We start from the raw sequence: 25,878 nt of genomic DNA, 5'->3' as shown, positions 1-25,878 counted from the left end.
AGAATTTACTGTACTTGTGTGAATCTTTCAATATTTATGAATAGGATTTTGTCCAACATTTTCTTGGTGTGTACAGTGTATCCCATTTCAGATGCATCGCGAGAAGGATTCCAAACGTGTGTGTATATATGTATGTTATATATGCATTTTATATATATGTATGTTATATATGCATTTTATATATATGTATGTTTTATATATATATATATATATATATATATATATATATATATATATATATATATATATATATATCAGTAATAGAGTGATTGTTATATTGAACAGTCAGATGTTCAAAATATGTATGTAAAACAATTCATTTTAATCAACATACATATGCTATAGTAAGTGTACCTATAGAATTTGTAAATGAATTAGAGATACAGTATTTGATATTGTATGTATTATATTGGAATGGAAATAAAACTGTCATTATATATATGTGTGTGTATATATATATACCTACATATACATATACATATATATATATATATATATATATATATATATATATATATATATATATATATATATATATATATAAAGTCTTCAATTAACGCAAAATACACTCAATTTGAGAATTAGTTTTATTTCCATTCCAATATAATACATCCGATATCAAATACTGTATTTCTAATTCATTTACAAATTCTATAGGTACACTTAGTATAGCATATGTTTTACATACATATTTTGAACATCTGACTGTTCAATATTACAATCACTCTATTAATGATACGTATTGTCAACTCTGCTCTACATGCAAACTCTTGAGCTTCCACACGAGGGCAGAATTTGAACACTTTCAGCAAGGCGATCGAAATATGAGCGAAAAGACGTCGGTAAGTTATTATTTTTTTCAAATCAACCTATTCCACTAATGCATTTGTAGAGTACATGATAGGTTCCACACATTATAGTAAATATTCTTCCAAAATAAATCAGTGTAGCTTCCCTCTGGGTTTCCAACTCCCTCCGCCTCCTGCTCTTCCGAGCAGAGGAGGAAGAACCCTCAAACCTCAACCCAGTCAAGTGAACAACAAGCCCGGCACGGAAGAAATTGTATAGGTGGGTGATTTCTCCCTTCTGATTTTAAGCGATCGCCTACTTGCGGGTAGTTTATCGGATCTGTTTTCGGAGCAATTGCGCCAGCGCAATTCCCCAATTTCCTCTTTGCGTATTCTCAACGCACCGTGCGAGCTCACTTGTTCCCGAGACTGCGGGTCGATGTCGATTTTGGACTCTGAGCGTAGTAGGCTTGTCGAGGCCCGAAACGACATCGCAGGGAGTTGCGAATTATGTTAAAACAAGTGTAAGACTTCCAGCGAAACGGTCATTGATCTTTCTCTGCGTGGTGTCTGTCTTTAAGGCGTGTCGGGAAAGAAAAAAACATCTTCAGTTCTGGTGACGTGTTTTGCTTGAACTGTACTCTTAGCATGCTAAGCTAAGAAGCTAAACCGACCGTAACGTGGAAGTTTAGTGAGCTCCTGTCGACTACTATCAAGTGTCTTCTTCTTTTTTCTTCCCCCCTGTACTCGTGTTACGTAAAAAGCATGATCATACCTATACATTATATACAATTGTTTTAATAGCAATGGTACGCCAATGTCCATTTCCTTAATGCTTGGTGACAACTGTCACCATTTGTAAAATTTCCACCTTCAGGGTCATTTTTTGTGGTGTCAGAAATGAAGAAAATGCAGCTTTTTTCAGGCTACACTGCCTTTTTGGGTCGTTTATTAACGAGTAATGTGTGTGACATTAGAGGACACGGAAGTAGACATTGCCGATGACTATAAAGTTCTTGGTCAAAGTCCAGTTTCGTCTGCCTGTGAGTTGACACAATGCCATAGTGATTTGATCCCAAAAAAACTCGCCGCTCTTTGGTGTAAACGAGATATGGTTGGACTTGAAAAGCTTCAAATGTGTTCAAAGGTGTTGCCAGCCAGGTAGAGAAGGAGTGGTTGCGAGAAAAGTAAGAGAACCTGTTGTGTTGGTCTGAACGGGGTGTGGCAAAATAACAGACATGTTTCCATTCATTATTTAGAGTCCCTCTGCATAGGCTTGCACCTTCTCAATTTACAGTGGGATCAGGAGGGATTTGATCTCACTTGATATTGAGCATGGCAACAGTGGAACAATTCTGACATGTGTTAAATCACAGGTGTAAAAGTGGCTGCCCAGGGGGCCAAATTTGGCCCACTGCATCATTTTGTGCGATCCGAGAAAGTAAATCATGAGTGCCGACTTTCTGTTTTAGGATCAAATTCAAATGTTGATTATAAATGTGGGGCAGACCGGCGGATGAGTGGTTAGCGCGTCGGCCTCAACGTGGGGGACCTGGGTTCAAGTCCAGGTTGGTCCACCTGTGTGGTGTTTGCATGTTGTCCGCGGGCCTGCATGGGTTTTCTCCGGGTACTCCGGTTTCCTCCCACATTCCAAAGACATGCATAGTAGGCTGATTAGACACTCTACATTACCCCTAGGTGTGAGTGTGAGCGTGAATGGTTGTTTGTCTCCTTGTGCCCGCCGATTGGCTGGCCACCAATTCAGGGTGTCCCCCGCCTCTGGCCCGAAGTCAGCTGGGATAGGCTCCAGCCCCCCCTGCGACCCTAGTGAGGATAGAGCGGTTCAGAAAATGAGTTGAGATTGTATAATATATATCCTGATTTTCCCCTTTTTAAATCAATAATTGCAATTTTTAATCCATTTTTTTTTGTGTTTTTTGTCCAAAAAGCATTTTGTAAAATCTAAAAATAAATATTTAAAAATATTTTCTGTTTTCCACTTTCATATTTAACATAAATAAATGAAAATGTTTCCTTTTGAAATGAAAAACATGAAAAAACTGAATATTAGTGCTCTTGATCCAGTTCTCTTAATACGATTTAGGGGGAAAAAAAAATCTAATTATTATAAATAAAATGGTCCAGCCCACATGAAATCCAGTTGACGTTAATGCAGCCCGCGACCCAACCCGAATTTGACACTCTTGTGTTAAATCAATGCGGGGCATACATTACGCACAGGGTTCAAGTTGCTTAATTTCGCTCAATGTGGTATGGACATGCCCCGTATGTTACCCAATAGCCTACAGGTTTGACTGTTTTTACCTGCTGGAACAGAGCTGCCAAAGAGTGGGGACAGGTATGAACAAGCCCCTTTGTTCAGATACGTCCACACAGTTTCATTTGTGTATGGGGGTTTTCTATGCACAAGAACTTATTCTCATTTAAGTAGTCCCTAAAGATGGAAATCTGCTTTTCAGGCTGATGTTTTAGGCAGGGCTATCATTTGTGTGCCTCAGTAATAACGGCCTTTCATTGCAAACCATGGGTGTGTCTCTCCCTCTCAAGCTGGCGTTTTTCTTTGTCGCTCCTCCTCCTATGTCTGGTGTCCTAGGTTATCTCCCTTCCGGTCTCCCTTCCAAAGGTTGCAATGTGTGGTTTTATTTGACTAGCGATCACGTCATTTTGCTCTGCAAGTGGGAGGAAAGCGTGATGAGTCTCGTTCATACCAAGTGCTTTTTGAAAGCTGTATGAGCTAAAGGTTTCTGGTTTCCTGCATTGCACTTTTTTCAAAATGCTAACAAGAGGATCTCCCGCTTTGGCTGTTTACTATGTATTTTTTTCCTAAGAGAAACCAGTTTCTTCCGAATTTATTGTTTTATGGGTTTAAACAAATGATTACACCAAAAAATTCAAGTCTGAACATTTTACTAGAGTGACATCTTTGATGGACTGTCCCTATTTACATTAATTTTTGGCTGTTGTATAATGAATTTAAAATTTCTAACATGCCGTTTTTCCATTTCTCTTAAGGTACAGGGTTATATTTGACTGAAAATGAAGAACTTGTTGTGACACTTTATCTTTGGGTGATTAGAGAGATAAATAAATCTAGCCAATGAAATCACTGTACTTCCGTTATGTAATATTTTTTTGTTGGTTAACGACTTTTTTATTTTTATTTTTTTACATACCGCTTTGTCAGTAATCAAACAGTTTAAGAGATTGCTTTTGATGGAAGCTTAGTTGGCATGTATCAAGTTTTAATGAAACTTAGGCATTGTGAAAAGTCTGTTCATACAGTTTGAACTTGACTTTCATATTTGCTGGTTTTCAGCTTGCTTAGTGCTATTGATAAAATAACAAATGTTACACTTTAGCCAAGTAGACCCTTGCCAGTTGTTTTATTCATAGAAATGCTAACACATTCCCAGGCCTTAAGAAACATAGCTGGTTTTTTTTTTGTCGTCAATAGGGAGCTCACTTTCAACAGGTGTACGAAGTGTACTACTTGTGGGGGTGAAAATGTACGTGTTTCTATTCTGATGTGAGTCAGTTTTGTTATTTGTGCTGCAAAACGCCTCTGAGGAGTGATTATTTTGCTCTGCTCTGCTCTGACTCTTCCTTGTGTCTACTTTCTTTGGTGCGATTGTTTCCAGTGAGACACTGTCAAGGATAAATGCTTGCATTGATAACAGAATTGAATTGGATCAGGCACTATCAGTTTTATCAGACAAATTAAAGCACACATATAGAACAAAAGGATCACTCACTCTCCCTGTAATCTGAGGTCACTGTGTGAACTGGTCACTGTCCTCAGAGACACAGAGACCGTGTTTGAGAGGGTGTAATCTGTCATTTATTTGTTTTTCGCTAAAACTGTTAAATAGACTTGAGTTGTAATATTTTAGGAATGTTACAATAGCCATTCCATAGTTCAGCAATTATTTGTAAATGTCTTAATTGGATTTGACACAGTTAATTCAGTCTTGTTTCCTGGACGACTGAAAAAAATCAGTTAGAATTGTAACAATCATTGTTTTTCTTCCTCCTTGTTTCCTGTAGTTGAATATCTGTCAATACCGAAATCTGCTGATTGATCACTCAAAATTACCTCTAGGTATGAGTACAAGAACGGTTTTGCATCTGTGTGCCCTGCGTTTGGCTGGCAATCAATACAGGGTGCTCCCTGCCTACTGCCCACAGTTGGCTGAAATAGGCTCTATCACCCCTGTCATCAACCATCACCATTGGACTCTATAACCGTGAGAGCATGTGTTGGTTGTTTTCCTTTTCCTTGGAATACGTATTATTTTGTAGTTTCGCGTGTTTGGATATAGTAACGTTTGATTCTTTTGATGGATCTAAACATGTATAATATTCTTGCAAGAAAAGTACATCTTTTCATTGATGGTTCCCCTACTTTATAAATCTACCCACAAGGTCATATCCATGTTATTATCCCTTGAAAAATCCTACTACGTTCTTTTATGGTATTGAGAAAACCAGGTGCTAATAGGTCCTGTGACTTTGACTACTGTGCGACTTTTCTGTAATAGCATTAAACTCCTATCCTCCTTGTGGAGTTCCCCAATCTCTGTCTTTGTAATGTAAGGGTAGGTATATTTGCATGTGTTCGCTATGCCACCACCATACTGGAGACCACAGGGATGAAGCAGTGATGGTAAATGCAGTAGTGGTTGGATGTGTGCCAACGCCAACACGTGAAATGCACTGAGGCCAAATCTCTGTATGACAATTCAAATGAAGCTGTGTCAGCAGTGCACTTGGCCAACCTGCTACAGCATTTCATCATTGCTTGACCTCTGCTGTGTACACGCAGTGTTCATGTTCAATTGTTATCAGGATAGGATGAGTGAGTTGATTTATAAAATCAAGAGTATGTGACAATCTGGCAGATAATTTGAACTTGTTCTTTCACTTACAGTGTTACCAGTGTTCAATCGACATCTGTGCTGCTTAGTGGAATTGCGGTGTACAGCTAGCAGAAGCCATTAGCCTTAATGTCCTATGATGCTGAAGAATGGACTACTATAAAGTGGAGTGGAGTGGTTAGATATGGACAGTTACAGACGTATAGATGTTTGTAGCACTTAAGTTTTAAGAGTCTGTTCTCCTCTGTGTGAAAAACAAAAGGTCAGAGTAGTAGACTTAGGTCCTGCTAGGACTTGAATGGTTTGGCTCTCTTCACAATTTACAGCAACTCCAGTCAAGTTTCATAACAATAATTTCTTTGTTGCTTTCCGTCATAAAATTGTGCTGGCACATTCCCTCAAATTCCTTCATTTTTGAGAAAGGGCTATTTTTTCTTTTTGTCACTGTACTTTAATATAAGAGAAACTTAATGATCTTTAAAATTAAGTAGGTGTTAGGGTGGTCATAAGACAAGAATGGAATGACAACCCTATTAGGTCAGATTTCAACTTCTGAGACAGGATATGACATGCTCAATCTTACTGTGGAATGTATGACAATAGGGGGTGACCATGTGGTTTTGTGTGTGGTTTGGTCTTGTCCCTTAAATTTGTGGCTGTGTCAAAGGACCCAAAGGGGAATTGAGCAGAAATTAAAAAAAATAAAAATATGTCTCCAATCACACCACCTTAGATTACAGAAGAGCTTTACAATTCCAATGATAGTTCCTTTAGTTTTTTTTTAATCTCGTGTGTGCCATGTTTTTTTTTTTAAAGTTTTTGTATTGATCTCTTTTTTTACATTTTTTTCTTAATTTTAAAGATGGAGAGAAGGACAAGCAAAACATTTTTTTCCCCAAACCCATTATTAATATATACATTTAAGGTGTATGCAAACAAGTCTCTGTTGTCAGACTACAGATGACGTTTAATCTAGTACGAGTGTCAATAAATTTCAATAATGATTTTAGTTTAGCTGGTTGAGAGCCAAGATTATGTCACTCAATTCTTAACGGGTGTTTGAAGGAAGGGCCTTCATGTCTCCTTTGCTCTCTTATAAATTAATGTAACTGCGAAGGATATTTTATCTACTTTAAAACTATTTTATGCGCACCCGTGTGAACCAAATTTAGTAATAAGTGAACAGGTTCATGTGTTGGCATAAATCCCCTCATGAAGATCCATCCAGTCTTATGCAGAGGAGATTTTGGTCTATTTTCTCTGTCATATTCTTCCCTTATTTCAAAGTACTGGAAGTTCATTGTTGCCTTTTGTTGATTTTATTTGCACAGCGAGCTAATCACAACGGTGGAAAGTATCTAAACTTCTTACACATACTTCAAGGTGTCCAATGCTTGGCATCAATTAAAGGTCAAACTTGGACTGGGCTTTAAAGGGGCACTTCAATGGAAGTCAATATTAATTAATTGGTTTAAACAGGTTAGAGTAGGTAGAGGTGGGAACTCAATCTTTCTGATGGCAATATTTTAGGGTAAATAGTCAGAAACCCCAATGACATGGTGTCTTTAAAACATTGGTTCTTGGTAAAAACACGATATTTCACAGTTTCCTGTTGCAGTGATTTTTATTTTTATTTATTTTTTTGGGGTGTGGGTCATTTGCCAGGTGTGTGGCTGTATGTTTAATATATGTCTAATTTGTTTGCAATTGTCTGGTGCAGTTCAGTGTTCTTTTCAAGGTGAAATTTCACATCCATAAATTAACAGACAGAATTGGTGTAACACAAAACATGTTTTGTTTTTAAAAAACAGTTTGCAAAACAGTGACGCTAAAATGATTTTGAGAATGCTTTGTCTGTCTAGCTATACATAATTAATTGCAAATGGTCAAAATGATAAAAGATGCAGATATTATTGAATATTGAATACACAAAAGAAATTTTAAATGCTCAACAATGCATAATTTAATGTGTCCCATAGCTACTAATGCACATTTTCTTGCATAGGTTTGCCGAATGATCACATATACGTAACCCTGTTTGGACTGCTTAGTACCAAACTTCATGTGTACTTACCATTTGGCACGACTGTCTTTTTTAAAATGTTGTCCTTAAATCATAAATTCCCTCGAAATAAACCACTTATGACGTTTGGATGGTGAAAGATTTTTTTTCATTGCCAACTGAGAATGTGTTGCTTACACTTTCCCCCTTCACACTTTTACTGCTTCCTTGGAATGAAGTGCTAACAAGCTTCAGTTTAAAATGTTCTGTACCATCTCACCACACACGACATCCATTTGTGTTTCGAACATTCTGACCAGGAAAGTAAGGGGATTAAACTTCCACCAGTTCAAATGCATGCTAGGCCCTCCAATTTTCTGATGCGTTGCGATTCACTGAAGTTCTGTTTGCAAGTTCCCTTTTTAACACTCCTTAAATATTTTATGCTATTAACCGCTACTTCTAATTCCTTCATTTCTCTCATTTCTGTGTGAGTTCGTATTGATGATTTAGCGCTAAAGATTCACTTGATCAATACTACTCAACGCCCATTTTCAGTTGTTTGTGGGATCTGATCTTCTTCCCTGTCTACGTGGGTGATTTGTTTCTTTGATTCCTGGTGATGGTTAAATCCCTCTCGCTTTTCGGTGTTGACCCTGTCCTTTCCTTTCTTCTGCTTTGCTCTTTAGTGTGTGAATGGAGCAGTGTGCGAGTACGGCCTCCCTGCTGGCCTCTGTGCGGGAGCAGGAGAGGCAGTTTGAGATGCTGAGTCGAGCTCTGGAGGAGGAGCGGAGGTCATGCGCCGGCACTTTGCCTCGCCCCCTTCCCAACATGCAGGTAACATTGTATATTCCTAGCTCCCTTCCCAAGCCCCAGGCGCATTGCTGTCGCCTAATATGAGAAAAAGCTTTCACTGTCATGCTTAACATTACCTCAGGATTTATTTGGTTTATTGGAGCTGTCATTTACATCTGTAAGGAAAGCTGAAATCAAGGCACATCTGTTAGACAATATATACTTAGTTGTAATAACCACACCTGCTATTAACCAATAGCTGTCTTCTCCAAAATGCGATCTTCACGGTTAAAAGGGGACAATTCAACGCATGAAAGTTCCCTGGTTTTTTGCATTTGCAAACAATGCAAAAAATAGAACAAAATATGCCACGTGTGATGGAAATACAAGACAAGTGCACTTTTTTTTACTATGTTTTCAGTTAGCAGCTTAGTGGGCACACTTCCTGTGAATGGTTCAAAATGACAGCACGCCATGTTTAACATGCAAATGCAGATGTCTGCAGTTAGTCTCACATATTTCAGATTCTACACTAAGATAACTTTCAAATCACATCTATTGCGAAAATGTGTTCCGCAAGAAATTGAATCATTTGCTTTCGAATTTCCCAACGTGCACTTTGATGACACACATTTTAGATCAAATCAATGTTTTTGATGGGCTCTAATTGACAGAACAAAAATGACATTGGGTTTCTCACCCTAACTCAAATGACACGTTATGCAGTGTGAAAAATAAATCATTTATTTTTAATACAGTTTGCGTTTTATTTAAAAATAAACATTTTACTTAAGTAATTTATTATATATATTGCCACTACATTAGTGATTAATTTCACTTGGTTTTTATTAAATACAATATTCCATATTGGCAATATATTGCCTACTGAAATTTGTTATTGCGACAGGCCTATTGAAATTCTCAAACAACTGGGACCTTTTTGTGCAATTAGTCTTTCTAAACTTTGAAATATACAGTATTTTAAAACTGTTGTAATAACCTGGTGGTTTACAAGTTGGACTAGCGGTAACTTTGTTGTATTGAGGGCAAGCAAATTTAACCTGTTGCTGTTCTTATCTTGGTTCTCTTTGTTTACATACCCCAAAGGCTTCAGCATATCTCTGTCACCCTCATACCAACATGTTCCCACACACTCATTTGCCCAACATTTTTGTATAAATCGATAATATTCCTGATTTTCTAATGTCATTTTGAAATGAATATTTATCATTTGTTTTAGGTTTCAAAATGTTATGGGTGTTGCCCGTATTGCGACAACTCAATTTTTGTAATTTGAAACTAGAGACAAATCTTATCCCTAAATCATTTTACAAGTCTGGCTTTGTAGTACAGTAATCCCTCGAATTTCTCGGATAATGTAGACCAGACCATGGCTGTGCTAATCGAAAAACTGCGATTAAATCTCCACTTCGTTCCTCCGTGCCGTCCTGCCGATAAAGGCAACGATGTCCGCCGTAACGTCGCCCAGGGCGTGCACTTTGAAAGATCTAGTAAATCAATTTTTAGAGTTCTGAAGCACTCTTTGGCTGTCTCACACCAACAATTAACACTGCCCCCTTTCCTCAGTTTGTACACGTGTCCTGAGTTTTTCTTAGTGTGCTTAATGCAGCTTTGTTCTTTGCCTCTCATCATTTAAAACAAGAAAGTTAAAGGAAATGTGCCATTTTCAAAGTCTTCCCAAGTCTTGTTGTTGCACACCTCGCCATAGACAATTGTCGTTGGATCGATGTTTCACCAAACAACAGAATTTTTAGTTGTCAAGATGTGTGTTTACCCGTGTATGTACGCATGTTTACTCAGCTGCCAAATGTTTTTTCTTCGCCCACTCACCCCAATGGAAAGTCTTTGCATGTCTTATCTTTTTCTTTCTTTTTTTCCAGTTTTGCACATATGTCATGCAAAATTGGTATTCCTTTTATAATTTTTAAAGGGTTTTGGGCTATTTAGGTATCTTAGAATGAGTTGGAACTAAAGGTGTTTAAAAAAATAGATTATGTGCTATATTACATTGCATGATTCTCGTATCGATTCAAAATACCTCTGAATTGATCTTTACCCGTATTTTTGGTTGAAATAAACAATTAGTGGATATCCGTCCACTAGTCAGCTCTGTTGCCTAGACATCTAATCTTGGTTGGACGCTAGAGGCCTACGTTTCCCAGCTGAAGTCCCATATCAAATCCCATATAGAATGCTATACATCTTTTAAGGCATAGGTGTCAAACACATTCCAGAAAGGGCCAAGTGGGTGCAGGTTTTCCTTCCTACCTACCAAGATGACACACTTTCACCAATCTGTTTTCTTACAACTGTAATCAGTTTATTGCAGTCAAGTGCTGCTTCTTCCAGCAGATCTCATTTGCCTAACTGTCTGCACTGTTTAACTAGGGAGGAAAATCTGCACCCACTTGGCCCTTGCTGGAATCAGTTAGACACCTGTGCTTTAAGTTGTCTTTTTTTCGTATTCAGAATCCTGCATTTGAACATGTTTGGACTAAAGATGGTTTGCACTAAAGCAGGTCTGCACTAAAACAGAAAATGATCCAATGAAGGGTATACGTTGTTCCAACATAAAACGTATTTACTTGAAGTGATTTTAAGTTGATGTAAATGTGCCTTTATGTCAATTTCAATTAGTTTTGTTGATATACAAAAATCACATTAATCATACATTGTAGTATCGGGATTAATCAGGATACAAATCGTATCGCTAGACATTACACAATCCTAATTGAAAAGAATTACCACGTTACAATGTAAAATGCGCTCTACTTGCGAAAAATCCAATTTAAGAAACCACTTCTGGAACGAATTAATTTGTGAGTAGAGGTACCACTGTTTTTGTAGAACTAACTATTAATTGGAATGGAAAGTAAAAAAATCTAAACATTTGAGTCCATTGATAAACATCAGAAGCATGCACTTGTAGCTACAAATACTCACCAATGCTTAGAATACATGTGATTCATGTATGTTAATTCTTTCAACAAGTTTTAATTATGTTTTCTGCTTCTCATAGAACGGCCGTCTTCCTTGTGATGCAGACATAGAGAGGCTAACACTTAACGAGGGTTACATCAACGGGACACATGTGAGAAACATTTAAAACTTCTTACTATTTATTTAAACCATTCCATTATTAAAAAAGGTTGGTTGCTTTTTTGAAATGTATTTGTACAGTTCAGGATGGAGCCTGGTCAGGTGATACATGAGACATACACAATGGAAGAGCCCCAGGAGTCCAACCCTATGATTTCTGTGGAGACCAATGACGATGGCACCACAAAACGCACAGAAACTACAGTAAGATATGAACAAATGAGTGTGTCCTATGAACGCCTTGTATGCTGTTTGTAGAAGTGTGCTTTTCCCCTCTAGTTCACGTTAGTATGTCCAAATCAGTTGTATTTACACGTTATGAGTGTCAACGAACTACCTTTATCTACCCTGCCTCTTTTACTTTAGGTAAAAAAAGTGGTAAAGACCACCACGACTCGCACAGTTATCCCCTCAATATCTGACACACTTTCCTTGGATGGTGGGGGCTCAGTGACGGGAATGGGAGCCTACATTCCACCCGTAGACCGGGGTTACAGACAGGCACCTGGAGTAGGTGTACCTATGGAATACCCCACCCACACTGTGCCCCGCAATTACCAATATGGACCTCCGGCTGGTTATGACGACTACCGTGTTGCTCCCCCATCTGAAACATATGCAAGTCTCACCAGGGGTGCTCGCATGGACGATCGCTACAGGTAGCACACCGAAAGTTTGTAACGGTCATCATTTACTTTTGACTTGTATCTTAATTTTGATTCCTTTTTAATCTGGATTTTTCATCTCTCAATTGTCTGTTTAGACCAGTCCATGCAGATGGTTATCGAACTCTGGATCCAAGCTACAGAGCACCCAGTAGGGGACACCTAGATCCTTATGCTGCCCAACCACAGGTTTGAGTATCAATTTTCCATCTTAATGTGTACCATATAATTGCATATGAATTTGAATGCAACCCTATTGTCAATTTAAAGCGTGCCATATGTTTACCACAAATGAGTTACTTGTACAAGTTTTACTACTTTGCAATGCTTGAGCTACAAGCACACATTGCTTCTATCATACCTTTATGCATTTATAGAGGTATAATTTTTAATTTGAACCATTCTTACCCTCTTTAAGCCTTTTAATTAATGATCCTTGTAAATCACAAATTGTAACTGACATTGATTGACAGGGTTAAGCCAAGATCAAAAGTCAAATGCAGGTTTAAATTCCTGTCATTTTTTAATTTCCTGTGTTTTTAGGTTGGGCGAATGGGAAGCTCAGTGGAGTTATCCTCAATCCCAAGGTTTGCCCCAGATCCATATGGACTGGAGGATGATCGGCGAAGCATGGGCTATGATGAGCCTGACTATGGCATGGGACATCCAATGCACTACAGTACTGTGCCCCGCAACCAGCATGGTTTTCCTCAAGGCCCGCCACGTAGAACTGGGTGAGTTGTACATGCCATGCAAATCTTTACTTTCTATAATAATTTATTCTTAATGTGTCATTTGTGTGTGTATGCTTATCTCGCTGCCGCTGCTGTTTTTTTTCCTCCCCAGGAGTTACGATGGCACTCTGGATGGTGATATGAGTGGTCCAGGGGACGTGTACTATTGGGGAGGAGGTGCCCCGATGGCACAGGGAGAAAGAGGAAGCATGGCTTCATTGGACAGCACTCTGAGGAAAGCCCCGGGCCCAGGTGGTTGGCGTCAACCCGAGTTACCAGAGGTTGTTGCCATGCTCAACTACCGTCTGGATCCAGTCAGAAGCAATGCTGCTGCATACCTGCAGCATCTCACTTATAAGAATGATAAAGTAAGATCAGCATGTACTATCATTCATACTTAATTGATCGTGGTAAAAGAGACTATGTTAAATACAGTTCAAAAATCAAGTTAGAATGCCATGTCTTCAATCGTGAATAGTTGCTGGATTAGGGTTTTTTTTTTGTCACTTCTTTTCTACTCAACCGTGAGTGCACGATATAAGTGTGCTACCGCACACGGCATACAGTACATTTACCATGTGCATCACTTAGGTAAAGCCTTTTATTTTCAGGTGAAGTCAGAGGTTCGACGTATGAAAGGCATTCCGGCGTTGGTATCGATGCTGGACAACCCAAACAAAGAGGTAAATTTATTTTCTTCTATTGTCTTGCAGTAATTATGATTTTTTGTTTTTTTGTAGTTGAGGGATGGAGTCAGTCATGTGGAATTGTTTTAGTGATTAAGCAGTTTATTGACATCTATTTTGCCCCTAAATTCTAATGAAAATACTGAATGTAAGGGGTGCAGGAATGTTTACCTCGTGTGGTTACATAAGCCTTTGGGTGTTGTAGTAAGTTGTGGTAGGTCATCATTTTATCCAAATATAGTTTGTCAAAACACTGATCTTTCAAATTTAATTTAGTTTAAGATGTGGCAGACTAATACGAATGTGAGTTTGAGTAATCACAACACTGCTTGAACTCTGCTATTTAGAGGAACTGAATATATTATATAGTATACACTATAATATAATTAGATGGATTAATGTTAAAGGGCTGCTGTGTGTCTGTTAGGTGTTGAATTTTAGGGATTTAGTTTGGGTTTTCGTAATACTGGATTTTTCCTTTTATGATTTGTTCTCGCAATTGCCCCTCACCCTCATACCCCATATCTGCCTGCTTCCCTGCGCTTAAGTCCTACTCCGCCACATGACATGATACCTTAATAGTGTCTAAAAACATTGCAGTAGAAATGGATCAGACTGACTGCCTTCTCCACATTTTGGGTTGTAAAGTAAAAGCTGCAAGTTGTGAGGGGGTGCCTCAAATTAAAGTAGCAATTTTTTAATTTTATAATTGAATTTTCAACGTCTGATAAACTGTGTATGTCACAGGTTCACTATGCCGCTTGTGGAGCGTTAAAGAACATTTCATATGGCAAAGATCAAGACAACAAAATAGCCATCAAGAACTGTGATGGAGTGCCTGCCTTAATTAGGCTTCTGAGGAAAACCCATGACCAGGACCTTACTGACTTAATCACAGGTTAGCTGCACACAGTCAGCACATCTGAATGTAAAATGTAAGTTTCTCGGGAGTTTGGATTTCCATTAAAAATCTTTATCGAAATACAAAATGTTTCAGGGACACTCTGGAACCTGTCATCTCATGACTCTGTAAAAATGGAGATTGTGGACCACGCTTTACATGCCCTTTCCGATGAAGTGATGGTGCCTCGTTCTGGCTGGGGGCGTGGGAGCAATGATGGTGGAGGGGAGGAAAACTGCAAGCCTAGACACCTGGAGTGGGAGACATCTCTCACCAACACAGCGGGTTGCCTGAGGTATGAGGGTAAAATAAAGAATATTAAGGTAGCATTGCAGAACAAATAAACAGTATTTTTTTTTTTTAATACACCTCCTTGAATACCTTTTTCTTTGTGCCAGTGTAGTTTGTATATATGTAACTTAACATCTTTTGGTGAGAATATCTCAATATACAACGTGGACATCTGTATATGTGAACATTTTTTTTTTGTAAAATTTGGTAGGCTCGGGTTTAAGTCGGGTGTCTCTTTTGTTCATTTTTTAAAATATTTGCTCTAGTTTTTGTGAAGACAAAAGCTAAATATCTAAACAAAGTTAAAACAAAGAAAAAATATTTATATGTACCTACTTGTGGTCATGGCCTGGCAAAACATACCCATTGATTATTCATTTCCCCCCCCATTCCTCTTCTTGTAAACTATCTACCACACAGAAATGTGAGTTCAGAGAGAAGTGAGGCAAGGCGAAAGCTAAGAGAGTGCACAGGATTGGTGGATTCTCTCATGTACATCGTTCAGTCCCAGATTGACTGTAAAGATGTTGACAATAAGGTAGTTTTTTTCAAAATACCACTTATGTTACGTGTCTATTCTACAAAAAAATATTTGCTAAATATTCGCATCTTCATACAGCTTATAGAGAACAGTGTGTGTCTGCTGAGAAATCTATCCTATCATGTCCATCGTGAAATCCCCGGGTCTGAGCGGTACCAAGAAGCTGCACCTGTCAACCAGGGCCCGGCCCCGTCCAGCCAAAAGGGTGGCTGTTTCAGCTCGCGCAAGAGTAAAGGTATGTTTTCCTGAGAGATTTAATACATCCAATCAGTTTAGGGCCAACTTTCATGATGTTCCTCCAGACAAGTGAGTCTCAGCCTATGGGGACACACGTCCGTCCAAACAAAACTACAAGTTTACACAGGAATGTTAAGAATGTAAGCGAGAGGTCATCCATTACAGTTGCTGTTTGTGTTTCATTGACAGCATTGATTTTTTAAAGGGGTTGCGGTTACTCAAAGCCGATGAGACCACATGCAATTTGGCATGCTGTTCCTGTTTGAAAGGGATAAAAACATACACAATCCTAAATCGGTAATTCTCAGTGTGGTCAGAGTACCAGAGGTTATACGGGAGCTCCCTGTTTTCTTAGACAAATGAATTATTGATTTAAGCTCAGTAATGCAATACATAAATACATTATATTTGCTTTTAATCAATTAGTGTTTATTCACATATTGAAATTTTTAATCTACATTTTGACACGTTAGGTGCAAGTTGATGTAGTGATCCAAATGTGGAATGCAAAGTCATAAAAGCAGTTCACATCAATAATTAATATATATTTGGGTAATAACACCATTTTAAAGAATCCCTCATGCTTTCTACACCACTCATTGTATCTTATTAGTCACATGCAGGAAGGAATTTTCTATTTGGTGCTACTTGGTGTAAAAAGTCTGAGAACTATTCCATTTAAGTTGAGTCCAGTTCATAGATAGCTATTCTATGCCTTTTTTTACCAGGTTCAACTATGTTCTTTATTTTTTTTTAATATAAACTTTCAAAAACATTGCATATGTGATCCATGCGATACGTAGGCTGTTGATAATCTATTATAACATTTTATTGTCCTTCCATTGCCTCCATCTTTATGTCTGGCATCTTAAGCTGCCAATTCTGGTGTGTGGATTCATGGCTGTTGGGCAGTTGTCAAATTGGGATCCTAAATTATGGATCGTTTCCCTTTGCTTAAATGCTTCTGTTCATCAGTCCTCCTTTTATTCCTTCTCTGATCCTCCACTTTTTCTCTCCCTTTCGGCGCTGGGCTTCAGATGAGTGGTTTTCCAAAGGTAAGCTCCTTAACGTGGTGTAACTCTGCTTCTTTACCAGTCATAGTAGTCACTGTAGCGGTAGCAGTAGGAGTAGTTAACAGATAGTGATTTCCTTTTACTAATATTCAAATCGTCTCTTAAAAAAGCAACAACGAATTTACTAACAATGAATGAATGCACGAGTCGTATGTTGGTCTAATGGTCTATAACTTTAATGTATTTTCCAGGAAAAAAAGATGATGAGGATGTAGCTACAGACACAATAGACATTCCTAAGAGGAACACACCTGCTAAAGGTAACCGCAGTTTTAATCGTCATGGTTATACCGTTTTGTTTACCTCTATGCACTCATTCTTTTGTCCTGCATTACACCCTCTAATTCGTGGTACTATGTTTCCCATCTCTTTACGTACTCTGCCCTCCCCCCTCTGCATTGTAGGCTACGAGCTGTTGTTCCAACCGGAGGTGGTCCGCATCTATACCTCCCTGCTCAAAGAGTCAAAGAACCCCACCGTTTTGGAGGCCTCAGCTGGAGCTGTTCAGAATTTGTGTGCTGGACGATGGACGGTACTTACTTTCAACAAGCACCTCATTTCATATCACTACACACAAAAATATGAACAAAAAAGTCTAAATTAGGGATTTATTTTCACTTGCAATGATATAAGCAAGGAGCCAAGGATGTTTATGTAGTACAAGAATTCTGTGTCCATTCCATTACAATTGGCATATCGAAAATGGTAATTTATTTGTTTTTTTAACAAATTTTGTTCAAAACCCAATTTGAGGATAAACTCCAGTAACCTTTCAGTACTGTAGTTAATTGTGTTAGTGCTAATTTATTTACTAGTAGAGATACAAATAATCAAATGTGCATCCCACACCCTCATCATTCCAGTATCATAAATCATGCTAAAGAAAAAAAAGCCCATGGCCTTACTGTAACATCTTCCTACATATTGTGCATTAAAAATATATCTGTATTTGTGCAGTATGGCCGTTATATCCGTGCTATACTACGTCAAGAGAAAGGTCTGCCCATGATGACTGAACTACTGGCCCACGGCAATGATAGAGTGGTTCGAGCGATGTCGGGAGCTCTCCGCAACCTGGCTATTGATGCTCGTAACCGAGACCTATTGGGTGGGGCTTGCATCTCCCTGCGTGAAAGAGCTCGACTCCTCAATTAAACTTTAAATAGACACACAAGTGACGTATTGTTTTGCTCATGTGCTGTCAGGTAAACACGCAGTGCCTCACCTAGTGGCCAACCTTCCCGGTGGTGGTCAGAGTCAGCCTGTGCGAGCACTGTCAGAAGCAACAGTCGTGTCTGTGTTGAGTACGCTTCAAGAGGTGCTAGGCTCGAGCCTGGAAGCCGCAAAGACTCTTAGAGCCTCACAAGGAATTGAGAGGCTGGTCCTCATTAACAAAGATGGGTAGGTGTTGTTACAGGACAGTAGAAACAAGTAGGAAATGATGTCTCATAGCTTTTTCTGTCTCTGGCATCACCAGTAATCGTTCAGAGAGGGAAGTGCGTGGAGCTGGGCTCGTATTGCAGACTGTATGGGGCTACAAGGAGCTGCGGCGCACTTTGGAAAAGGATGGTTGGAAAAAGACAGATTTTATGGTCAACCTCAACCCTCCCAGCAACAACATTAGGACCAATGGAGGATATGAGGATAGCACTCTGCCGCTTATAGACAAAGGTCAGACAGCAAATGGTACTGCACTCCCTCACTCCTCTTTTTTTCTTGATTAATGAACCAAAACTATTTGAAATACACTTCCGATCCATTGCCGTTTCCTTGCATAAACCCACACATAATTAAATAAAACTCACACCACCCATGTTTTTATCTCGTTCCCTGCAATATTATGGCTGGTTAACAACTGAAACCTTGTGTGTTCATAAAGGTATATTGCTTTTTTGCCTTTGTTCAGGTGCTAAAGGTGAAAGAGAAATGATTCCAATGAATGACATGGGCCCAGGCAAGTGTTGGATTTACACAAACTTTTCACAATCTCAAAGCAATTAAATTTACCAGTAGTTTCACCATTATGGCATTTAATGACAAGCACACTACTCCCATCAGATGCCTACTCCACACTGGACCAGCAAGGGAGAAGAAACACTTTGGAAAACACAGTCGAACCTGTTCATAAGGATGCAGTACAGGTATTATGCCCTAAAAATGAACTACATTTTCGAGCCAACAAATAAAACATTAAAGTCCAAATATAACATAATATAATACAAATATATAGTGCTTGATAAAAGAGGTTTTCTATAATTGCGCTTTTAAATAAAATCTGACCTTCGATTCCCTTTTGAAGTGGAAGGAAAAGAATAGTGTATTTAAGTGTTGTACATTAGCAAACTGATAAAAGTTGACACTGTCGGGAAAAAGTTCAACTTGTTTTTCACCTCATCAGTACTTTAATAATAATCGGACATAGGCTTTGTCATCATTGACTCAACAAACAACAACAAAAGCCCAATTGTCATCATACCCAGAAACTGCGTATGACGAAATTAGTAGTGCTTCTCCATAAGGTGCGTTTTCTCGGCAAAAGACCCAAATAAGTGATAATTTCGGACTCGTAATTTGGCATTCTGCCGTTATGGATACATTGCATCACCCCCGAGCAGATCACTAACCTCCCACTGTCTTTCACTTACCTTCAGTCAGCCAGTAGGAGGCAGATCACCGCCCAACGTCTTTTCATATTACCTCACCCCGAAGTTTGTACTTTGCAGTACATGCCAAAGTTTTAATTTAGGACCCCTGAATATCACACATTCGCTCTTTAGGAATTGTAAATCTTTTTGGGCAAAATCACTTAAACAGAATCACATCCACTTCATAGCTATTTAGATCCATTAATTAAAATGGTATTGCGGCTTTTACTTTGAGTGTGCATATTTGTGCATGATTCACAAGCCAGTTTCCTCATTAGCAGGGAAAACTTAACTGGGAGAAAAGACCTAGGCTCCCATACGCCCACAGAAAGCATGCCTCTGCACGTCTTCATGGTGCACTTGGTTTATATTTCTCTGGGATATTTTGGTTAATCTGCAACGTGAATTACAATCGAACTAACATTTTGGCACGACCCTTTTCTTCTGTTAATACCGGTATTTCTTTATCTCCTCAAATATCGTTTACAATATACTAATTCCAAAATAACAGATATAATAACAGAATAATAGATATGTTGAAGACAGCCCTCTTCTCTCAAAACAACAACAACTGAAACCAGCACAGTGACAGACATGCGTCCCCCCTGTAGCTAACAATACAGTATATTCTTGTTTTTGCTCCTTCCTTCACTCTTTTCTTTTCTGCCACTAATTTTCTCTGGGGCTTTTTCTTCATCAAACATTCCTTTTTCTATCTCCCAGGGAGTGAGTTTTGGGGAGAGGCAGGCTTCTATGCCTCTAATGGATTCTTACGATGGTTAGACCACACCCACTAAGTGCATGCCAGCGCATGGTATCGGTATGTTTGTCTCGCAGGTAGCTGCGTTCAACTCTATGCATGGCCTTATTTTCCCTCTGTCGTGTCAGCAACACGCTTCAATTGTTCAGTGTGGTACTAACAGTGTTCTCGAAAGTTGTTTGTAATGTTGCATGAAATATTTTTTTATGAACGATATGCTGATTTTTTTCAAAATAATTCTTTCTGGCAATTCGTGTAATACTTGTACCTTTTCTCTTACAGAAAAACTGATTGTGTGCATCACAAAACGACATCCTCCCGCCCACTGCCCCTGCTAAACTGACAAAGGGACCAGAACACTACAAATGGGACAGACCACAAGGCCATTTTTCTACTTTTCCCTGTCCTCCTCATGCTTTTGCAGCACATTTTCTCTCTCAGTGACATTCCTTCTTTAGCAGCTGACAAGCCAATGACATCCCATTAAAAAGTGGATTAGAGAAAGGCTGTATGACAAAAATATTGTGACACTTTTGACAATTTTTAGCGCACCAAGTCCCTTAAACTACAAAACAAAGAAATGTATTGTCTGACAAAGACCCAAAGAACTTTGTACCATACAGAGAAGAATGCTTAACTACACTACGGCTTCCCTGCAAAACACTAAGACCCGATTTTTGAATGTTGGTATCAGAACATGACATGGGAGAAATTGTATATGAATGTTTAAAAGAAATTGAGGGGTTGGGTGACTCCCTTTTAAAGGTTCATGCCTCCAGAAAGATCTGTTAATGTTGCAAAACTGTTGTTTGATTGACCTTGATACATGAATTCCTCTTTGTTTTTTGCTCTGTGCTGTATGACATGTACATGTGCCAAATAACTATGCCGTTGCTACAACTGCCATCTGCCATTACTGACATCTATTAACAGTGATAATCCACCATCTACGTCTAATCCAATATTTTTACTCATGAAAGCCCATTACATGGTCCTTGGGGATGCTGCAATTTCAGTATTTGATATCAATATAAATATAATATTTTGGGTATTCTAAGATTTATTGAATAAGAACCATCTTCACCTGAGAAATTTGATCAATTGAGCTATTTACTGCAAATTCTTTACATTTGTGATGCAGCGGAAGCAATTTTATTTGCAAGTCTCTATTCTGAATGTTTAATACAGAACTTTCTGTGTTTATTTGGGCCAACTGGAGTGCCTTGATTCCTCAGGACTGGTATGATGGGCGTGTCAAACCATAATGTGGCTAGTAATCACTCTGTCATATTATGTGTTCGCTTGAGTTTTGTGTTTTAAGTGAATGGAACAATCTGTTAGTAAGCATTGATTTTTTTTTAATTATTTCTTTGAAAACAAAACACTTGTGCTCTCTGTATGTGCGCCACACACAGTCTACATGCTTTTAAGTCTACAAACAGGCATATGGGATAAGTTATCTTTTTTTTGGCCCATATTCTCAAGTTCTGTTCTTATTCTGGACAGAACAACACACTAGTGCAAAGAAAGATTGTAGATAATTTAAAAGTAAAAAGCACAAGGTGATGTTTTCCTGTTTGATTGAGTTTTTCATGCCAACTGCCTAATTTTCAAGTTGCCTTGAATTGTGGACTGACTTAAAAGAAATGCGAATTGTATGGGATTGTGTTCAAGTAGGCGTACACCTAACATTTTCTGTTAAATAAAGGAAGTAAAATAAATAAATAAAGCACATATAATAAATATATATATAAACACACAAGAGAATATTTGTCAATTTTAATGTTTTTAATATTGATTTGGGTTTAATTGTTTTGGGTGCTCTGGGTGAACGCTTATGCAATCTCTTTTTGTTAGATTGAAAACCTGTCTTAATTAGAAGCTTAAAGCTCCACAATCTACATCTGTTATTAGCATTTTAAGGTTGAAAATGATGGACTACACTTTAGCATCTCTGCCTTGGCTCTTAAAGTTGCACATTCTCATTTATGAATGAATTATGTAACTATCAATATTGTTTTTAATAAAAGATTTTCCAGCCTGCGTTTGTTGACACTATTATTGTACTGGGTTCAAATCCAGGTCACGTCCATCTGTGTGGAGTTTGCATGTTCTCCCTGGGCCTGTGTGGGTTTTCTCTGGATACTCTGTTTTCCTCCCACATTCCATAAAAAAACATGCACGGTAGGCTGATTGGACACTAGATTGCCCCTAGGTATGAGTGTGGGCGTGAATGGTTGTTTGTCTCCTTGTGCCCTGCGATTGGGTGGCCACCAATTCAGGGTGCCCCCTGCCTCTGGCCCGTAGTCAGCTGGGATAGGCTCCAGCACCCCCCGTGACCCTAATGAGGATAAAACGGTACAGAAAATGAGATGATATGTTCATGACCTAATGTTAATGTCAGTGCCTGAGGTGTTCAATTGTATTCATTTATTTATTTACATACTGGTCTCCCCGTACAGAAAATACACTTTCCACCACCATAGAGGGCGCACTGTCCTTTTTTTGACGTCTGCTTTTGAATTCAACTCTTGACACCGGAAGTGGTGGCGGAAACTACATGCACGTGTATGCTTTTGACTTGAAGGTTACACCGTAGACTCACCGGCTCGTCAGTGAATAAGTCATCACGAAGGTTGCGGTCAGAAACACTGCGGCCGCCATCTAAGTCTACTCATGGATCCCATGAAAGCGCAGCAACTGGCGGCGGAGCTGGAGGTGGAGATGATGGCTGATATGTACAACCGGTAAATTCGAATTAAGCTAACGTGAGCTAGCGACTGCTGTGCTGCACATCGGTCATTGATTGAATGGTCGGAAAACGTCATCCTCCTAAGAAATCCAGTACCCAAACCCAGTGAATGCTCCAAGGTTATGCTGGATTTTTTCTGTGTGTTTGGGTACTGGTTTTACTGGTGCAGACACCAGCACACGTTTGATTTATTGGCAGGCTTGCTAAACCGTAGTTTTCCTTTTTTATTATTCCAGGTAACCAAGGAAAGTGATAGTAGCTTTTGGAATAGGTATATCTGTAAAAATTTGACAAATGCTCCCGGAGTGCTTTCCAAAGAATCTTAAAGTAAATGAGAATAATTTCAGTAGATATACTATTATTTACTCATTGTATGAACTCTTTATCCTCACTAGGGTTGCGGGGGGTGCTGGAGCCTATCCCAGCTGATTACTGGCCAGTGGCAGGGGGAACCCTGAATTGGTGTCCAGCCAATCACAGGGCACAAGGAGACAAACAACCATTGACGCCCACACTCATACCTAGGGGCAATCTAGAGCTCGTGTCAAAGTGGCGGCCCGGGGGCCAAATCTGGCCCACCGCATCATTTTGTGTAGCCCGGGAAAGTAAATCAAGAGTCAAATTAAAATGAAGAGTATAGATGTATCTTAAATTTCCTGATTTTTGCCCTTTTAAATCAATAATTGTAATTTTTTAATCATTTTTTCTGTGTTTTTAGTTCAAAAATCATTTTGTAAAATCTAAAAATATATTTTAAAAAAACCAAAATAAACATTGTTTTAGATCTATAAAAAACTGAATATTCAGGGCTTTTAATCCAGTTCTTTTAATCCATTTATAAAAAAGTCTATCTAAGTTTATCTATAATGGTCCGGCCCACATGAAATCGAGTTGACATTAACACGGCCCGCGAACCAATCCGAGTCTAACACCCCTGATCTAGAGTGTCCAATCAGCCTACCATGCATGTCTTTGGAATGTGGGAGGAAACTGGAGTACCTGGAGATAACCCACGCAGGCCCGGGAGAACGTGCAAACTCCACACAGGTGGACCAACCTGGATTTGAACTCTGGTCCCCCACTGTGAGGCCGGCACTCTAACCACTCATCCGCCGGGCCGCCCTTATTTATTAGTAGAGTTAAATAAACAATGCTACAGATTTGGGTTAAAGATACTCATTTAAATATTAAAATCGGTATTCTCTTTTAAGGTCTGTCATTGCAGTCATTAGTAGGGTAACTAACTCCTTTGACAGTTTTGAATGCTACAAAAATGTTTTAAGTTTATCGCCCTGTTATAGACTCATGCACCAACAAAATAACTTTGTTTACTTGTTAGATTCAGACTACAATGCTATGCTTATTGCAGGAACATATGTACATGAAATAAACTATTTTTACATGATCAATTAAGTTTAAAAAATAATTTGTTATAATCAATAAAATAAAACTTGTATGTGAACATTTTTACATAAGCTGCACTTGAATTTTAGATGCATTGTTTTTAGGGAAAATTTTACTTTTGTACTTTTCAACAACAAACTTTGTAGCATATTATCGTAATAAAAACAATAGGATGGAAAACAATAGGGTACGTGATTATCTTCTACCAACACTTGAAGTAGAGGGCATGCCCATTGCTCACATTTTATGGTTATCAATAAAAAACAAACTTACCCTTCAGTATAAGTCGCACACTCAGTCCAACTAAGAATAAAAAAAGTGCTTCTTATGCTCTAAAAATAATTTTCTCTAAAAGGCTGAAAAAATCGTAGTTTGCAACTGAAACTATACACTAATTGAAATATTTATATCCCCAAAATTGTTTCTTTCCAGAATGACCAGTGCATGCCACAGGAAGTGTGTGCCCCCACATTACAAAGAGGCGGAGCTGACGAAGGGCGAGTCTGTGTGCCTGGACCGCTGCGTGGCCAAATATCTTGACCTCCATGAGAGGCTGGGACGCAAGCTAACAGAGCTGTCTGTCCAAGATGAGGACATGATGAGGAAAGGAGCAGTCGGTAGCGGATAGCAACACCGACAGCAGAAAAATATCCTGAAGACTTAAAAAAAGAAAAAAAGAAAAGCATAATAATGGCCATGGAATTAGCCCAGGTGGATGGACTTTCAACAGGAAATATTTCATTTTGGTGATGTCTGTTGGAAAATGCATCAGAATTTAAGATAATCCTGGTACATTGAGCAGAACTATGAACACCTTTTAAATTGTTCATTAAAAATCAAACTGCCTCTCTGGATATAGACTAGTACAGTAATCCCTCGAATATCGCGGCTTCACTACATCGCTGTTTTTTTTCTGGGGTAAATTTTTTTTGGGTAAGTTCATAAAAATGTGAAAATCCACACAAACTCGCAAGTGGAAGCCATTCCCCTGTCCTCTGCTTGCTACTAGAACTCAGCACTGAAGTAAAAAAAAGATTTTTTTTTTAAATTCATAAAAATGGAAAAATCCATGCTGAAACTCGCAAACGGAAGCCACTCCCGTCCTCCGCTTTCTACTAGGACTTAGCACTGAAGTTATTATTATTTTTTTTTTAATAGGGGTGAGTGACGCTACTTTGTGGTTTTTCGTTTATCGTGCCCATGTCTGGTCTACATTGACCGCGATAATCGAGGGATTACTGTATGTTCAGCCTCACCTGGTTATGAAGTGTGAGGTTATGTTTTTTTTATTTTAAATTTGTTCAGTTGTATGTATATATTTTCATTTTTATAATACAGTACATGAAATGGATCACAAACAGGCCTAAGTTTAATTAAAAATGTTCTAACCTTACAGTGTTAAGCTAGATTTACTAATGAATTTTTCATCGGGTCATTGACCGTTTTGGACCCGACAGTGCATCATATGTAGTTCACTTGCTTTCTTTTGACGACAACACCATAAAGAATTCATATTCTGCCTGTTATATCTGCAATCTCAGCCATTGGCTGTTTCTAAGTTGAAATGCCACTTTTAACTTCTATTTAAC

The 25,878-nt window shown here is 38.6% G+C and overlaps 3 protein-coding genes across 8 annotated transcripts in view; 2 read left to right on the top strand and 1 right to left on the bottom strand.

The window, feature by feature from the left end:
* Positions 1–25,878, bottom strand: part of LOC144077093 (prostaglandin D2 receptor 2) — a 184,212-nt gene that overhangs the window by 59,564 nt on the left and 98,770 nt on the right. The gene's annotated exons all lie outside the window — the stretch shown is intronic.
* ctnnd1 (catenin (cadherin-associated protein), delta 1) lies at positions 731–22,176 on the top strand. 6 transcript variants are annotated; one of them, XM_077604260.1, is made up of 24 exons: positions 731–842; positions 946–1,068; positions 8,375–8,522; positions 11,521–11,592; positions 11,682–11,804; positions 11,967–12,259; positions 12,364–12,454; positions 12,809–12,999; positions 13,112–13,367; positions 13,611–13,682; positions 14,433–14,583; positions 14,683–14,881; positions 15,298–15,415; positions 15,497–15,653; positions 16,693–16,710; positions 16,920–16,988; positions 17,133–17,260; positions 17,686–17,836; positions 17,934–18,129; positions 18,206–18,399; positions 18,635–18,682; positions 18,787–18,869; positions 20,097–20,151; positions 20,416–22,176. In XM_077604260.1, exons 3-24 carry the CDS (start codon positions 8,382–8,384, stop codon positions 20,469–20,471), a joined length of 2,862 nt encoding a protein of 953 aa, XP_077460386.1. In that variant the 5' UTR covers positions 731–842; positions 946–1,068; positions 8,375–8,381; the 3' UTR covers positions 20,472–22,176. The 6 variants fall into 6 exon arrangements, with proteins under 6 accessions (XP_077460386.1, XP_077460381.1, XP_077460383.1 ...); XM_077604255.1 differs by lacking the exons at positions 731–842; positions 946–1,068; positions 8,375–8,522; positions 11,521–11,592 and having other exon boundaries at positions 11,644–11,804; positions 18,206–18,414; XM_077604257.1 differs by lacking the exons at positions 731–842; positions 946–1,068; positions 8,375–8,522; positions 11,521–11,592 and having other exon boundaries at positions 11,644–11,804; positions 18,206–18,414; positions 20,097–20,193.
* On the top strand, positions 22,671–25,426 carry timm10 (translocase of inner mitochondrial membrane 10 homolog (yeast)). The gene is made up of 2 exons (XM_077605769.1): positions 22,671–22,880; positions 24,722–25,426. The coding sequence occupies exons 1-2, from the start codon at positions 22,810–22,812 to the stop codon at positions 24,915–24,917; spliced, it is 267 nt and encodes an 88-aa protein (XP_077461895.1). The 5' UTR covers positions 22,671–22,809; the 3' UTR covers positions 24,918–25,426.

Source organism: Stigmatopora argus, chromosome 7 (genome assembly GCF_051989625.1).
Source record: "Stigmatopora argus isolate UIUO_Sarg chromosome 7, RoL_Sarg_1.0, whole genome shotgun sequence".
NCBI lineage: Eukaryota > Metazoa > Chordata > Actinopteri > Syngnathiformes > Syngnathidae > Stigmatopora > Stigmatopora argus.
This window is presented reverse-complemented; position numbering and strand designations above follow the sequence as displayed.